At 36.0% G+C, this 17950-nt stretch overlaps 1 protein-coding gene across 1 annotated transcript; it reads left to right on the top strand.

Annotated features, from left to right (window-relative positions):
* Nucleotides 1-5371: 5371 nt before the first annotated feature.
* Nucleotides 5372-17028, top strand: LOC113515822 (trypsin delta-like). The gene is made up of 6 exons (XM_052895353.1): nucleotides 5372-5858; nucleotides 6696-6719; nucleotides 8764-8911; nucleotides 13973-14225; nucleotides 15869-16024; nucleotides 16810-17028. The coding sequence occupies exons 1-6, from the start codon at nucleotides 5642-5644 to the stop codon at nucleotides 16981-16983; spliced, it is 972 nt and encodes a 323-aa protein (XP_052751313.1). The 5' UTR covers nucleotides 5372-5641; the 3' UTR covers nucleotides 16984-17028.
* Nucleotides 17029-17950: the final 922 nt, after the last annotated feature.

Raw genomic sequence — 17950 nt, forward strand, 5'->3', positions numbered from 1 at the left:
TCTTTAGTAATCTAGTAATAAGTACAAGTTTCCAATTTCGTCTACTTAATCAGTGCATTAAATACGGTATGCGGCAAATAGCCGCAACTTGACAAACCGACCTACGGTTACGATAACTAATTACAGCAGTTCCGAACTCGCGTACTGAATCGTTGATTCGTTCGTTTGTTCCCAGAAATGAAATGCTGCACCGCACCGCCCCGCAAAGCTCCCCACCGCAACGATTGCGCCATTTTAATCCTTTACACCGACTTAATTCTTTGAATATTTTATTACACAAAAATTCCGTATTGTTTACGCAAATAGGGAGAAATAATATTTTACGCTTAGCAACACTGTTCGACAAGCAATTGCTATTCACCCCGTCAACTATAGACAGAACGAAAAACAAATCTGTACATAACATACATCTTTATTAATTTTCTAATAAATACTAAATATACAACTGTAAATGTTATTACTGTATTTTTTATGCAACTTAGAATGGCAAACAAGCTGACGGCCCACCTGATAGAAAATGGTAACGGTCGCCTATAGACATGAGCGGTACCATGGACATAACAGAGTATACTGTATCATTATAAATCTTTTTTTCTTTTGATGTACTATTTTTTTTTTTTAGGAAATTGAACAAAACCTTTTAAGTCAGATTCAAAAGAAACAATGGTGACCAAAGATTGGTGACCGTAATACTTACTGATATTATAAATGTGCAAGTGAGCTTGTTTGTTACTTGTTAGCACCTTAACAGCTTAACTAATTACTATGAAATTTAATATGCCCGTACTATATAGAATGGAGATCGTTATATGCTACTTTATATCGCGGTCAGTAAACATATCCCGATCAAAAAGCTAGTATAAAATAAATCGACATATTTTTGCATATTGTCCAAAACTAAATATATCTTTTTTTTATGCACACAGGGGGCAAACGAGCATGCTGCTCAACTGATGGTAAGTGACCACCCCCGCCCATGAACATCCACAACACTAGAGGCCTTGTAGATGTGCTGCCGGCCTTTTAAAATGAAATATACTCATTACTTGAAAAGTAAAATGAGCAGCAACGTCCCTCTTAAAACATGACCAAAAGCCAAACGGTTGTTGCCAAACCGCATGCCAAGCGTGGCAACTACTGGCCCCATATGGAGATGCTACGTTCTGCAGTGGACAATTAACGGCTGACATAAAGTTACTGTTCCATACGGAACATAAAGTTTCATATGGCAACATTGTTACTGATCTTTTTAAATTTAGTCTCGCTCGCTGCGTTCACCTATCTCTGCGGTATGATAATTTAATTTTCATATTTTCATAATGTAGCCCTCTGGATTAAGATATATATATAACAAAATAGTTAATACCGTTCATTATTTACTATTACGTGTTTTTTTTTTTTTGTATCGTCCAGTTCATCACATAAAAAGTTGGTCCTTCGAGCCGGATTTGAACTAGCGAACTATGGATCCATGAGTACTTAGTTCGCAGAAGCAGAACAAGACACCATCAATAGCGTCAATTACTGTATATTCTGTTCCTATTTTCCTTTAAAATGAATAGGGTCGGTAATAGAAATGATCCCATCCCATCGGTGGACCAACTTGTCAGTCATAACATTTCATTTGTCATTCTAAGTAGTTTTAACAAAACGGTATATTGAATGTTTTTTTCTTTAATTTACCAGTTTTCTCTTGTCGGAACAGCTATGTTTTTTTTTCTATTCTAAGACTCCTTCTCGGTCAATGGACTAATAATAATAGTAAAATAAATGTTGAACTATTTTCTGCCTATTATGTTACATCAGTGAGTGACCCGAATACTATTACTGGGTATGTAACTAAAGAGTTTTAATTAAAAGCTTCTAAAAATAACAATTCTGTTTGTATGTTTAAAAGCGAACTTTCTTTGAAGGAAGGGGCCATGGCGGCTGTCCGCCTCGGCGATCAGCTGCTGTACACAAACCAAGTTACAGTTGGCGAAGCCGCAGAACGGTGTATCTAATTAACTGCTCGCTCCACAGTCGCGAACTGAATCTTTGATTCATTTGCACCGCTCCGGAGACGACACTGCGATACTATCATTACTCTCAAATTATATAGATAGTTTCCATACAAATGCCTCGCCAAAAACAGGTTAACTTTTTACCTACATGTGCGTGTAAAAGAGTTGCCATATTGTACATTTTTTACTCGGTATACGGGAGAAATTATCACATATATGTAAGCAATGCATGTATATTTACAGCAATTTGATACAATATTTTTTCGTGATGGTATGGTAAAATTCCAATAATGGATTTTAAAAATTCCAATGGCTCGCTTATTGTTTTTTGCCATTTACTGTAGAGATGATGGGCCCATGGGGCCCAGATGCAAAGAATTTTTATCGGACGATCGCAGCGCACCTCATCCAGGTTACTGGTGACCCAAGAGCTGGTAGTTTGGCAATCCAAAGAGGTAATGCTGCCAGTATCTTGGGTACGCTGCCTCGGTGTGGTGCGTTGGGAGATTACTCATAATTAGTATTAGTATTTAAGGAATTCTATATTAACTTTAATTTATTGATGTATTGGATGTGATATTAAATTTAAGATCTCTGATATCATTTTTCTTTAATATCTCTCATATATATGTATGTATGTACAGACATCGATTCGTTACAATTTTTCCCATAATATTTGAGGATAGCATACTTGTGAATTCAGAAAACAATTTTTTATACCACTAAAGTGGTTGTTATTCGTGTTTTACGTAAACAAAACAAACATCCACGGCGCGGACTACTCGACTTTGGGTAACTCCGAAAGAGCCCACTCGCCCGCTAAACTTCCCCGTTCTAGGAAAACTCGTAAAGGTGATTATAAATTCATTAGGCAATAAAAAAGAATCAGCATTGCAGTGTCCCCCCCGCCCCCCGTTTTCTTCGAGTGCCATCGCAAAGTTATAATTAGGTAGCCGTAAAGGGAATACTAATAAGTGCGAGTAAGTGCAAAGTTTATTTTCTTTAAGTAATTCGCGCTTCATTGTATGCGTAGAGCGGTTTATTTAAAGTCTTCACTTTATTTTTATATTTTGCCGCAGTGTAAAATGTGTTTTGTAAAACATAATTATTTCAAATAGAAGTCAATAGATGGCGTCGTATCTTAATAATAGTGGTTTTTTATCATTACCTATAAGTTCATGTATTAAAATCACGAGTTTAAAGGAATACATAAACTTTGTACATATTTAAATTAATTCTTTATTGCACTTGCAAATTACATAGATAATACATTTATAAATATTGTGAGCAAAGGTGGGCTTATCGCTGACAGAGATCTCTTTCAGTCAACCCAATATTCTGTTACGGCCAAGTTCCCTTTGGCCGCGACAGAACATCAGAACTTTGCTCTTTTGAGGGCGAGGCAATAAACTAAGTTGTGACCATTTTGTATTGTCATGACACACGCACAAACGAAAAATTGTATTTAGCTTTATTTTTTTTTTATCATTTATGTTATCTCACTTTTTATATATATCTATATATGTTGTAATTTGTGCGCTGTAAGTAATGCAAATAAATTATCTATCTATCTATCTATCTATCAATATAGTTGGAAAGCATGTAGTTAGCAAGCAGCTGAAGTAGACGAATTCTGTACGAACAGCATCAATACATATGTATATGCTATTATATATAATAACATAAGCTACAGATAAATGAAATATTAACACAACAATATTAATGTTATATAAATATATAATACGTACCTACTTATACAATAAATGTTATAATAAATGTATATACTAACAATATTAGAAATTTAGTCAAATAATTTTAAAATATGACAATTAAATTTGAAAAATGAAAAAGTAGTCTCTTTATTGAATTTCCTACTTTTAGAATCCACGTGTACGAAGTAGCGGTAGTAAAAAAAGCTTGTAAAAATTGTAATAAATAATCATTAAAATCGGTTTACAGTACATATATTTCGTAAAATATAAACAAAATACAATAAAAATTGAGAACCTCTATTTTGAAATTGATTAAAGGTTATCTAAGATTATATATATATATAGCATTATCATATATATATATATATATATATATATATATATATGATAATGCTATATTGTTCACAAAATGCTTAACAAGCTTTCAATCGAGGCCATTATAGTTGAGGCACAAATAATATGTTTGATGCCTAGATCTGATGTGAATAATTAATTAACTATAGAAACCTAATTTCTCGAGACTAAAGTCTAGCTTCACAATAACTAGTATAAATAATTACAATATAATTACAGTATGCCTGTAGAGGACATGTTAAAGTTAATAATTAATTAATATGAACACAGTTACGGATTAAAAGGCTGAACTTCGCGGCGCCGTCTCCGGTCGTCTCGTTTCTCTTTAGACAAAACGAAAACTCATTCGAGCGAAACAAATTTAATTACAGATTGGCCTGGGACAAAACAGTGGGCTCTCTAATACGCCACCTGGAGCGAAACGTTAATAGAATTCGAGAGCGGATTTTCTAAGTTTTAAAATGTCCGAAACAAGACCCCGAGGCACCGTGAAAAGTTCTCACCCTTTACGGACGAAACTTTGCGTGTTTAAGTACTTTTATTTTTCACAGATAATAACTGTTGAATATTTAGAGGGATCGAAAGAGACAGCTATCATGTTTCAGCCTTAATTTAGCAATTCACACTTCTGTCTCTATACATATAATACAACTGTAGAGGTTGAACGTCTGTACATAGAAAAAAATGCTAAAAATCGAGTCAGGGAGGTGTTAGAAGTGAAATAGAACACATTTAGATTCTTTTTCAAATTCACTGTTTGTTTGTCTGTTTGTACGGGCTAATCTCCGAAACTGTTGGAGCGTTTTAAATGAAATTTTGCATGGTGGTACCAGACATTCCTTGTTAATATTTTAGATACTTTCAAACACGGAAAAGTAAAGTTTTCCCGTCGAATAGTTAAAAAACTATAGTAACTTAAACAGCTTAGTACACAAACAAATTAAGTCATTTTGACCTAAGGCCTAGTTGACCTAAGGACATAGTTCACTATAACAACACAAGGTTAAAAATGTTAATCGAAAGAATAACAAATACCACGCGGACAAAGTGGCGGGCATCAGCTATTAACATATTACTAAAATAGCGCCTGATATAATTTAATAGCAACAAGTTTTATTACAAGATTTTGCTCAATCTCACGAGAAAGGCGCATATTGCTCGACGTATTATTATTGCATAAGCGTGCAGTGTATTTCAATTCATAAAGTTTTGTATAATTTCACGCCCATTTGATTTTATGCGCGGATCTAACTACTTAAAACGGCGAATGAAACGTAATATTTATTCTATGAATATAACCTAGAATACACTGCAAACCTTTTAACCGGCGATAACACTCACCACGGAAGCAGTTTTAGCTTTACGAGCGTGCCGAAAAACGAAAAATTCCGTGAGAAAATGACGTGCCTAAATTTGAGATCTTGGAATACTTGATGACTATTATATTATACCTACTTTATCAAGATTCCTACCGAAGGAACAAAATGAACTGATGTTTAAATAACTACGCACAAAGTTAAATTAGAAAATGTTGTATGGATTCTACCTATTTATGATATAAATTTATCCAATATGCTTTCTTGGAAGGCTGTGTTAATGTTTACATATATTGTTGTGTCTGGAAAAGATACTGGAGTGATATTGACGGGTGAAGAGGCAGGCATAGATTACTCTGACTTGGCTGCTGAGGCAGAGAGACACAAGAACGATATATTGAACTTTTTGAATCAAACGCGAGTGCGCGAACAGTACAAAGCTATGTTTGAATTCCTGCTTGATAAATTGACTGGTATTGCTATTTTAATTAAGTATACCGCTGTTCGGTTCCAGAAGTCATCATTAGGAGTCTTTTTGCGTGATAGAATCCGAAACGAGGATATCCGCAAAACTAAAATAACCGACATAGCCCGAAGGATAAGCAAGCTGAAGTGGCAATGGACTGGTCACATAGCTCGAAGAACCGACAACCGATGGGGAAGAAAGGTTCTTGAGCGGCGACCACGTACGGGTAAACGCAGTGTAGGACGACCCCCCACTAGATGGAGTGACGACCTGAAATGCGTTGCAGGGTGTCAGTGGATGCAGGTGGCTCAGGACCGTTCTTTATGGCAGTCTATGGGGGAGGCTTATGTCCAGCAGTGGACGAATAATGGCTGGAATTATGATACCGCTATTCACTGTTTAGACTTTTTCACTTCGTGCAATGGGTATTAGATTGTATTAATCCAATTAACAGTACAATGAGTAGGTACTTTGTTAAATAACAATAATATACTCGTATCAAGTAAGTTTAGACCAACCATCTGGTACCTATCTATATACAGGTACTTACAAACTATCTGTACACTTAAATCGATAATTATATAGATTTTCCTGCTAAAATGTAACGTTATTTTATACTATAATATGCTAGTTATGTGAAATTACCAGATTTTCCAACATGTATCTTATTAAAAATATCCAAAAGTATCTAATGTTACTAACATTTACCTTGGTAAGTACTTACATGCCGGCCGCAGGGCCGCAGGGGCTTGTACATAAATCACTCTCTATCACAAAATAAGTGAGAGCGTACAAAATATTGTACTTAGTATGGATTAAATTACAGTACCCACTTTATTTTCAGGTGGTAGCACTACTAATCGCAGAGGTAAATCTATTATTTTATCAGATAATTTAAAAATATGTTATAAAAGCATCCACCCAAAATACAATATGTAATCTACATCACAGATTAAAGCGTCTATTTAAGATTTTATCTACATATCTATCTTCAATCAGGCCCATGTCACTTCTAAAAAAAAACGTTTGCATAAAATCTGTGTAACTATTGCAGTTTCGTAAATGTACCCTATAAAGTAATTAGATTTTTTATGGTATCATAGATATTTTAAAAAATAAATAAATAATAAAAATGTTTATTTGGGATCCTTAGCTTAATTTACAGTTTTTTGTAGGTTCGATAATAACTGCATTAGTCACAAAGAGACTGTGTCGCAGCTATTAACGCCCGCTCAATAACATGCGGTACAAAATTTAAATAACAATAACACAGAAGAAAATTAATAAAATTACTAAAAATAAAACTAATCAATGGATTTTGTACGAGTGTGTGTGTGTGTGTTTGTGCGGGTGCGTGCGTGCGTGCGTGTGCGAGCATGTGTGTGTGTGTGTATGTGCATGTTTAATTTTAATAATTAAACCTTGATCAATGACTCGACATCATCATATTCAAGAGTCATTAGCCAATTAATCAATTTTATTTTGCAATCTCGTAAAGAAAGTGGATAGATTGTTAATAACATATTTATTTTATTATATAACTTGTTACTCATGTACTTATATTGACGGTTCACTACATCTAGACGACATTTATCAATTTTACAAACTTTATGAGTAATTCTTTTGTCTATAAGTAATAAGGGATCATATGGAAGGGACTTATGTTTACGCAGTATGGACATCAGTACAAATAACTTTCTTACACTATTTACTTTCCATAGTGCGAACAGATCTTTTGTTGGATACCTGATGGGTTTAAAAGCCATAACTTTTAATACTGCTCGCTGAGCTCTTTCCAATCTTAGCATTTGCGTTTTATTAAAAGCTCCCCATGCAGTTATACAATAACCAATAATGGATTGTGTAAGTGCAAAATAGGCAGTTTTCAAAATTTTGAAATCAGCACCATTTCTCAATTTTTTAAAAACGTAAATTAGCTTTCTAACACGTGTGATTACAGATTCAATATGTCTATTCCAAGACAGCATACTATCTACAATTACACCAAGGTATTTGAAATTGTCTGTTCGTGATATAGAGAGGCAATCACAATCAGAATTACCTATGGTATTACATTTGTGTGCTAGTATTTTAAAAGATGAGTCTGGTTGGGAGATCTTATTGGGAGAAAATGTTACTAATTTGGTTTTATTTAAGTTTAGCGTTAGAAGGTTTTGTGCCAACCAGTTTGAAATAACAAACAAAGCAGATTCAGCATGAGATCGGGCCTCCGCCCAATCATGCCCATGAATTATCAAAGCTGTGTCATCGGCATATGTTATTATGTTACAATTTGGGAGGGACATTTTGCATAAATCATTGATATATATCAAAAACAAGGTAGGCAAAAAATTTTGGCCATAAGATTTTTAAAAAAGATTATGCAACATTGAATATTTATTTAATTTTGTTTTGTTAATGTTTCTAGGTAATTGCATAGATTAATTCTAGTTTCGTCAATACAAGGGCAGTGCTGACTCTTGAAATACTTACTCTGTGCTTTAATTTATATTTCCCGCCAATTAAGGTACCGCGTGCGGTCTCTGTTTTTTTTTTTATCAAGTGACTTGCATTCCTACTTTAAAATAATAGCTTATGTTAGTTTTTACTTATAAAACAGATTCGCACTTTCTATTACCGTCGCAATTTCTATCAGGATTTTGTTGAAATTAAAAAATAAAAAACTATCCAACAATTTTATTACATTGAGAACCAAAGTACCAATTTACTTTTTTTTTCAAACACATAGCAGAAAAAATAATGACTAATCTCCGGATCTTTATTACATTAAACAAAAGATTGGGCTGTATAGCATTTTACCTTTGCTTTTTCCCCTTTTCTGTTTATTACAGTCACTAATATTACTATTAACTGTGCTATTAATTTCTAATAAATAATGTAACTATTGAAAGGCTCAACCCGGCGTATCGTGTCTGGCCGAAATACATCAATAGCGGCGGTTCCGTGGCAGGTGTCGCTCCGGGAGAAGACATATCCGATATGCGGAGGCTCGGTCGCCACTGACATCTGGCTGCTCACCGCCGCCCACTGTTTACTGAGGTACATTTTAGGGATGGATAATATATACCAATATACATATATTATTATCGATTATTAATATCACATTGTGGTCCCGGCACAGAATAGGCCACCCTTTCCTTTCCCGTGGGTGTCGTAAGAGGCGACTAAGGATGGGCGAGGGATTGGCAACAGCGTACCTCTTAAAACATCTGTAAAGCCTAACTGCGGTTGCCAATCCGTTCGCCAAGCGTGGCAACTACTCGACAAAACCCCTCAAGGGAAATTGCTTGTGTTCACCAGTGGACAATTAAAGGTTGGTAAGTGTTTCATCATGATATTCAGACTATCCCCACCACCATCATCATGTGAAGCAGTTGTGTTCGCATGGTTGTGTTTCAGCTTGAAGGGTGGGATATGGCATAAATTTACTGGGTACGGAGGAATAACACCTGAGTCCTCAGGAATGGCAACGCATGAGGGGTATCATGGGCGAAACAGTATACTTTGTTATGTCCATGGTACTGCTCATGTCTATAGGCGACGGTTACCACTTTCCATCAGGTGGGCCGTCAGCTTGTTTGCCATTCTAAGTTGTATAAAAAAAATCATTATCACCATCATCATCATCATCATCATCATCACGCCATTATCTGTGCTCTGCTGAACATAGACCTCCCCCATAGTCTTAAGAATATCATGCATAATATCAATTTAAAGTAATTCAGTATTAACATCGTAGACACATTAGACTGAAAATATTTATGCTATTTATACCTATTTATGCTTTAATTCCTTCTACCCAAAGGTTATCTGGAAGAAATTGCTTAGCAATAAGACCGCCTTTTGTACTACACTATACGTATTGAAAATTGTTCAACAAATCCTGTCATGTTGGTGCAATAAAGTGTTAAATAAATATAATAAATAAATATTAAATCATGCGTCTACACGTAACTTTTGGTTCTCAACAAACAGCAAATTTTAGTGCAAAAAAAAAAAACAGTTTCATTGATAATAATCGAGTAATAATAACAATAAAAAATATATAGAAATTGGAACCTCCTCTTTTTATATATGTATTACTTAAAAGAAAAAAAAAAAAACAGTCAAATTAAAATCTGTCATTTCTGAAGTCGCTTAAAATTGGAACTTAAATTGTTTCTAGCAAAATCGAGTTTGCACTGTCATTCAGCTCTCAGATTTCAGCACGCAAGTAATGTTATCCACCGAAACGCGTAATCCGATCCCCTGCCTCCCCGGGGGATATCGCTTCGCACATCCACAGTTTCTGACCGAAAAGCCAACTAAATCTCACGTTAGGGTTGCCAGATGAGATTTTTTTATTTTTACCTAATTTTTTTCTCCATATTGATAAAGTTTCTTACGTGTTATACCATGTAACTATAACGCGAACGATAGAAAAAACACACGCCATTCTGTATATCTGATTCCTTCATCTTATGCTACCTTCATTGATATATTCTACTGAATTAATATTCAACAACTGCAAAAAAAAATATCCAAATTTCTCCATGCTCAAATGATTTTGCTCCAAAAATTTCACCAAAACACATCGCAGGCCAAAATTTTACCCAAAATTGTGAATAAAAACCCAATCTGGCAATTCTGTGCACAGTCGTTACACGAAATATTTCAATGTGCCACCAATAGTTGTCGGCATTGAATAAATTCGACCGACCGTCCTGTATACGACAGCCTTTTTATAGTGTGCCCCTCGTGAATCGCTCCTTCCCGCAATTTCAATTTATCCTCGAGTGAATTGTATTTTTTCGAATGCAAAGCAGCAATCGCCCGCGGCGGCCCACGGAGCCGACCATTGGTATCTATTTGAATAGATAGCGCAACTGTAACAAAGACAAGACACGACCTACTCAATTCGGAGTTAATATATGTAATTTCATGTCCATATTTCGAATGCCTCAAGCATCTTTTTTATGTGGACATGGAGGAGGATATGGAAAGGATAAGCTGGACAGAAAAACTAACGAATGAAGAAGTCCTGAAAAGAATGAACGAGAAAAGAACATTAATTAAAGCAAATAAATAGAAGAGGTAAAATGCTGGGCCACCTTATACGACATGACGATTTTTTAAGAGCATAGTAGAAAGAAAAATAGAGGGCAAAAGAGGAAGAAGAAGACCAAGGAATAACTACATGAGACAGATAAAAGAAACACTATGTGTCATGTCGTATAGGGAGGAAGGATATGGCCTGGGATAGAGCTGGCTGGAAGAGAATGCATGAATTAGTTGCAACGACAAGAGGAAACTCTTAATGAAAAAGAAAATATGTAATTTATTTTAAAAAAAGAATAAATTATTGAAAAAATAACATAAAAGTCTTAAACCCCATATTAAGAAGCATACAAATATATATATATATATATATATATATATATATATATATATATATATATATATATATATATATATATATATATATGCCTTGATTATTTTAGCAAACTGATAAAGTCTCCGCAACCTGTAATTTAACTGCCATATCTTTGGATTTGGCTCCAAAATTTGGATTATTCTTATAAGAGCACAACCGGTGATCACGCCGTCTTTAGCAAACTTAAGGACAATACAATCTATGAATGCGATCAACTGAAAAAAGAATAACTAATGTAGAAACTGTCATAACTAATTTAATAGTGGCACATTTAGATCTCATATTTCTATTCTATTCTCATATGGACACGAGATACTTACGCCATCTATTCCCCCTGTGTCTATGTGCGAAGTGTAGATTCCTTCCCGTTGTATAGGTGGCCGGTGGGGACGCCCAGTCGCAGTTTACGGTTGCTCTCACGGAATTTATCTTCACCCACTTTGAAAGCGATACATTCCCGCCAAAATGTTGGAGTTGCATCCCAGTCCAATATGCTATGTATTAGGGGGCATCCATTTTGTTTGTCTTTTCGTAGGACCATTAAATAGACTTGTGTTCTGGGGATCGAATAAAAAACTCGTATTTAGTGAATTGTTGGCTATTTATTTATTAGGGTAGACATACCATTATTCTCCTGTGGACATTGTAAAATATTATATGTTCTGAACCTTGTTGACTTTTGAAACATTCATTTTCTTTTATATGTTAATAATAATAATAATAATATTTATTCAAGAAAGATACAGTTGCATAAGGTACAATTTACAATTTTTACAATTTATATTCAACGAGGAAATATCTGCATTACCATCATTCCCCAAATTAGGCCAGACCTGTATCTTGGGGACTATTGTTGAGGGTATATATTGGTATTACTTTGGAACACAATATGAGTTAAAGCTTCATTAATTGCTAATAATTATCAGTGTTAATATAGAAATAAAGAATTAATGATTTTGTTACAAAAACAAAATTTAAAATTTGATGAAGATCATTAACATTATAAGGTCCAATGTGAACCTACGTTGAAGGTGTAAACGCTACTGAACAAATTTCAATTTAAAAAATACAAGTTTTGATCTAATAATAAAATACTAAAACAATTTTAGTAAAATATCTATGGAACCAATCTGTAAGTATATCGGTTCAAATAAAAAAGACTTTTCCAAATCGATTTAGAACTCACGGAGTTATGTTAAAAATAATACAATCGAATTGGGAACCTCCTTGATTCAAAACAGAAAATAATATTCTGTAATACACCTAAAGTCAAATTTGACACTTATGAAGGTAAAATTTCAATTATATTTTCTGCTATTCCTGTCTATGGTCGACTAGTAGATAACGCTATATGGTCTTAAGTCCGCCATTTACACTATCTTGGTGTATTAAAGTTTAATAAATAAATAAATAAAATTCCTTTAAAACTATAAAAGATATTTTTATCTATCTACTACACTTTTGATATGAAATTATCCAAATAATATACCAGAGGGAGATTTTGTACAAAAGTCGTTTGCTTGGGCACCTCTATCCCATTTGTGTTTTTACCGAGAAGCAGTTGTGTTTGCATGGTTGTGTTTCGGTTTGAAGGATGGGATATGACAGTGAATTTACAGAGTACAGAGGAATAATACCTGGGTCCTCAGGAACGCATGGGAGGTATCATGGGCTAAACAGTATACTCTGTTATGTCCATGGTACTCATGCCTATAGGCCACGGTTACCACTTTCCATCAGGTGGGCCGTCAGCTTGTTTACCATTCTAAGTTGCATAAAAAAGTCTAAATATAATACAATAATAAGGAAATCGAATCAAACCGTCACGAGACCTTTATTTTCCCTATCGGAGATAAAACAGAAATATCCGTTTTTACGAAATCCGAACGTTCGCGTATTTAGTGTTATTAAATTAGCTAACTACGACTCGAACTAGCTCCGCCTCTCTAAAACCTCCAAGGCCTGGGTCTAGGCCGGAATTTTCTATTTTCGTTTCAGATCTTTCCTGTGGCTGAGTAGGTAATTGATTTACCTCAGCTGCGGCACGTTGCTCAATGGAAAAATGTAATTAAAGTTGAATGAGTACGTGGAATACTGTGCTGTTGTAATCACTGACGATAACGCCATTGCCATAAAGAGAGAAAAGTCTAGGTCTTGTTTTACAAGCTGATATTAAAAGGAAATTAAACTTTTTGCATTCTCTGTAAAATATCTACAAAAAATTAATCTTTAAGTCGTATGATCCCGGTATAGAATGGACCATCCCTTTCTTTCTCATGAGTATCGTAAGAGACGACTAAGGGTTAAGGGATGGGCAACAGCGTCCCTCTTTTATAAAAAGACCACCGAATTTAAAACCTCTGCCTTTTTTGAAGTTAGTCGTAAGCGATTTAAAATTGACGATGCACTTGCATCATATAGCTACAAGTAAAAAATACAAAAGAATTGAACACAGTTTTGTCAAAAATTAGACAAGGGTACGAGAACTACAGCATGGGGTTCTTCAAAAGGGGGGTAAAGAGGTTTCTTCAGGGTCAGCAACGCGCGCGTAATGCCCCTGATATTGCAGGCGTTTATCAGGCTACGGTAATCGCTTGCCATCAGGTGGACAGTATGCTTGTTTGCCACCTCAGTGGTATAAAAAAGACCTTTTTCTAAATGTCGTTAAAAATGTCCTACATCTACAGAGCTCGTTCGAATGAGCTGAGCGTCCGTCTCGGCTCCTCGTGGAAGTCGCACGGAGGTGAAATGTACGACGTCAAAGAATACTACGTCCACCCTCGGTACGTCAGCAAGAGCAAAGTCAACGATGTGGGGCTGGTCAGACTGTATTCGCCTCTGAGGTTCTCGGCGAGGGTGCTGCCCATAAGGTTGGTGGCTAAGGAGGCAAGACTGCCGGCTGACGAGCTGGCTATCGTCTCCGGCTGGGGGAAATTAAAGGTAAAAGCCAAATAACTGTTTGTACTATTATTCAAATCTTAGAGTCACGAGTCTTAAAACCGAGTCAACTTTTTGTCAGCTAATTATCAAATTAACTCAGTAAATTTTTTAGTAGATTTTTTGTAGAGTAGATTAGATTCGGTGTTTTTTATACTTACGCACACAATGTATTTATAAAATAAATAAAATGAGTTATCGCATATAAAAAAAAGGTACAGAATTTATAAAACAAAATAAATATAGATGTTATACAGGAATCACTCCTATCTTTTTTACACGCAAAAATGTATGAAAAAGTTGACCCGTTTCTTTCGAAGCATTTGTATGGAGAGAATCTATCTATATTATCTAAGATTCAGATCCATCTGGCAATTTATCTAACAACATGGTTGATCATTTTTTTTTTTATTTAAAAAATCAAGATTATTAGGACTTTGCAAAAACTGTAGATTATTTTTGGCATGCTAATAAATTAATTTAAATCCACTTTACTTATAATCGTTCATTATAACAGCTCTTTATCGTTCCACTGCTGGGCACAGACCTCCCCATAAGAGGATCCCATTACTGAACAGATTTGTGGGGAAAAGAGATTGTTAGTAATGGAGATTAGCAATCCCATTGCTAGCGACGTACCCCATTGGGGAGACGGGATTGTTAGTAATGCGAACTACCAGTACTATTGCTAGCAGTACTCTCTGTCAGGTCGACCTCCACGCGATGCCCCCTGGAAAACATTGTGCTGAATTCCAGATATATTCATCACGATGGACTATACTACGACTCACTTACCTATCATCTCTCACTGGTATCCCGTTAGCGCAGGCGGGGTTACCATTCCATTATCATCCATTATAAAAAGACATACCCTGTTAAATCGAGTTTCTCGCAGTTCGTCCTGGAAACCGTCGTGATTTACTTATTATTGAATTCGTCACGATGGACCAGCTGACCTACTTCAGCTTCACCTATCATCTCTCACTGGTGCCCCGCTAGCACTTACCGAATTCGGGGTCACCATTCCATTATCGTGGATAACATTTTTTTTTTTATACAACTTAGAATGGCAAACAAACTGACGGTCCACCTGATGGAAAGTGGTAACCGTCGCCTATAGGCATGAACAGTACCATGGACATAACAGAGTATACTGTTTCGCCCATGATACTTCTCATGCATTCCCATTCCTGAGGACTCAGGTGTTATTCCTCTGTACCCAGTAAATTCACGCCATATCCCACCCTTCAAACCGAAACACAGCCATGCAAACACAACTGCTTCACGGTTGAAACACGAATGGGGCAGAGGTAATAGGTATATTATTTTGTTTAATTAATGAATCTAATCAACTAACCAGTCCTTTTTTTTATCAGTGACATATATATATATATATATATTGGGTTTGTGAAAATGGAATGGTAACACTGCGTTAACGGAATACGCTGGCGGAGCAACAGTGAAGGGTGATAGATGAGAATGAAAACAGGCCAGTTAGCCCATCATGATGAATTCATCAGGAATTAACCATGATAGTTTCCAGGGGGAACCGCGAGGAGATCGACTTGGTTGGGTATATTGCTAGCAATAGGATTCTCAGTCTCCATTACTAACAATTCCTTTCCCCCCATCAATGACATATTCAGGAAGGAGGTCCTAGCGCCACTTATCTCCAGTCATCCACGGTGAAGACGATTGCAATGAAGCTGTGCCAGCGATCTGGGCTTGATAGGAAAGCCATTGACCCTGCCTCCATGTTTTGTGCTGGCTACTTCGAGCAACCGTCACCTGACGCTTGCCAAGTAAGTATTTCAAAAAGGAAGCATATACTGGAGGCGCACTTTATTTTTCATAGCTAACACCCAATTATCAATTAATATTGTCCATACGGTTTGAAGAGTGGGAGATAGCAGTGAAATTACAGAGTACAGAGGTATAAAACCTTAGTATGGCAATGCATGCGGGGTATCATAGGCGACACAAAAAACTCTGTTATATCCATGATACTGCTCATGTCTATAAATGACGGTTACCACTTACCATCAGGTGGGCCGTCAGCTTGTTTGCCATTCTAAGTTGTATAAAAAAAAATCTTATAAAAAACTATAATTGTCAATGTCTATAAAGGTTCGTTTTGAACACCGTGTTTAGTTAAATCAATGCGGTCAGTTATAAAATTGTAACAGTTGTTATAATTGCAATGGAACAGTTCCGTGCTGTTATTTTTTTAAACCTGTTATATTTAACAGTTCCGTTATATACGTCACACCTCTAGTGCGTACAATATGTTTTAGTAATAAGTGTAATTAAAAAAAAAAAATAATGTTTATGGTACAAGCTACCGTCACTACTACCAACATAATAGAACGACCAATCCGGGCAACTCGCGGGCATCCACCCGCTCGACATTGGCGCCCTCTACAGTAGTCTTACGCCGGCCGCCATTACGTTTCGCATATGTACTTAGACCTAGAGCGCGCTCCCGCCATTGCTAACAACTGTGTATTACTTGTTGCTTGTTTTGACAATCAGGGTCTTTCAATTCACAACCCACGACTCTGCTTACTATATGTTATATTTTTTCCAGGGCGATAGCGGTGGTCCGTTGGTAAGGAACGGCGTCCTGATCGGAGTGGTGTCGTGGGGACTAGGCTGCGCCAGGGGCAATTTTCCCGGCGTGTACACTAGGCTCTCGCATCCCATCATATGGGACTGGGTACATGGACACCTCACTAGGAGGGATAACAACTCTGTTATATAACAAATAAATTATTATGTAAATACTATTTTAATAAAATTTAATGAAAAATAACAAATATTTGATAGAATAAGCATAGAATAAGCCACGCATTCCTTTCCCGTGGATGTCGTAAGAGGCAACTAAGGGAGCGCGAGGGATGGACAGCAGCGCGGCAGCGTCCCTCTTAAAACAACTCCAAAGCCTAACTGTGGTTGCCAATCAACCTACCAAGCGTGGAAGTGGACAGTTAACGGCTGGTACAAATATTAATAATCCTCGATAATTAATATCATACTCGTAAGTACGAAAGTTTGTAACAATGAATGGATAATTGTCTGTTACTCTTGTACGCAAAAGCTACTGAACGAATTTAAATGAAATCAGACATACAGTTTTTTATGGGTGAAGTTGGATGGTATGGTAACTCCGCCTGCGCTACCGAGATACGCTGCTGGAGCACCAGTGAAGGGTGATAGATGAGAATGAAAACAGGCCAGTTAGCCCATCATGATAAATTCATCAGGAATTAACCATTATAGTTTCCAGGGGGAACCGCGAGGAGGTCGACCTGGTCGGGTATATTGCTAGCAATTGGATTCTCAGTCTCCATTACTAACAATCCCTTTCCCCTCTCTGACATACAGTTAGGTATCCTAACTTGCATATGGTATACTTTTTATACTTACTACCTTTTACCCGCGACTTATTTATATTTACCCATACATTTACTTACCAGGATAAAAAAAAGCCTATATCCTTCTCCGTCCCATAATGTAGTTGCATACCATATTTAATACTGATATGTTAAGCTATTAAGGCACTATAAGGTAACAAACAAACAAGCTTCCACATTTATAATATTAGTAAGAAACGCAGGAAAAGCCGCGGAACACTGCTAGTAAATCAAAATTAAACGCTATAAAGCCAACTTAAATCAATTTTATTAAAATCAAAATAAGAATGGGGTTTCTTTTAACAATATCCTCTA

The sequence above is a fragment of the Galleria mellonella genome, unplaced genomic scaffold, assembly GCF_026898425.1.
Source record: "Galleria mellonella isolate WM207_F2 unplaced genomic scaffold, CSIRO_AGI_GalMel_v1 utg270, whole genome shotgun sequence".
NCBI classification, from domain to species: domain Eukaryota; kingdom Metazoa; phylum Arthropoda; class Insecta; order Lepidoptera; family Pyralidae; genus Galleria; species Galleria mellonella.

Coding starts and splice junctions, on each gene's coding strand:
- LOC113515822 (XM_052895353.1), top strand. CDS start 5,642: ATGCTTTCTTGGAAGGCTGTGTTAATGTTTACATATATTGTTGTGTCT. Junction 6,720..8,763: donor TAGCACTACTAATCGCAGAG/GTAAATCTATTA, acceptor AACTATTGAAAG/GCTCAACCCGGCGTATCGTG. Junction 14,226..15,868: donor CCGGCTGGGGGAAATTAAAG/GTAAAAGCCAAA, acceptor TGACATATTCAG/GAAGGAGGTCCTAGCGCCAC.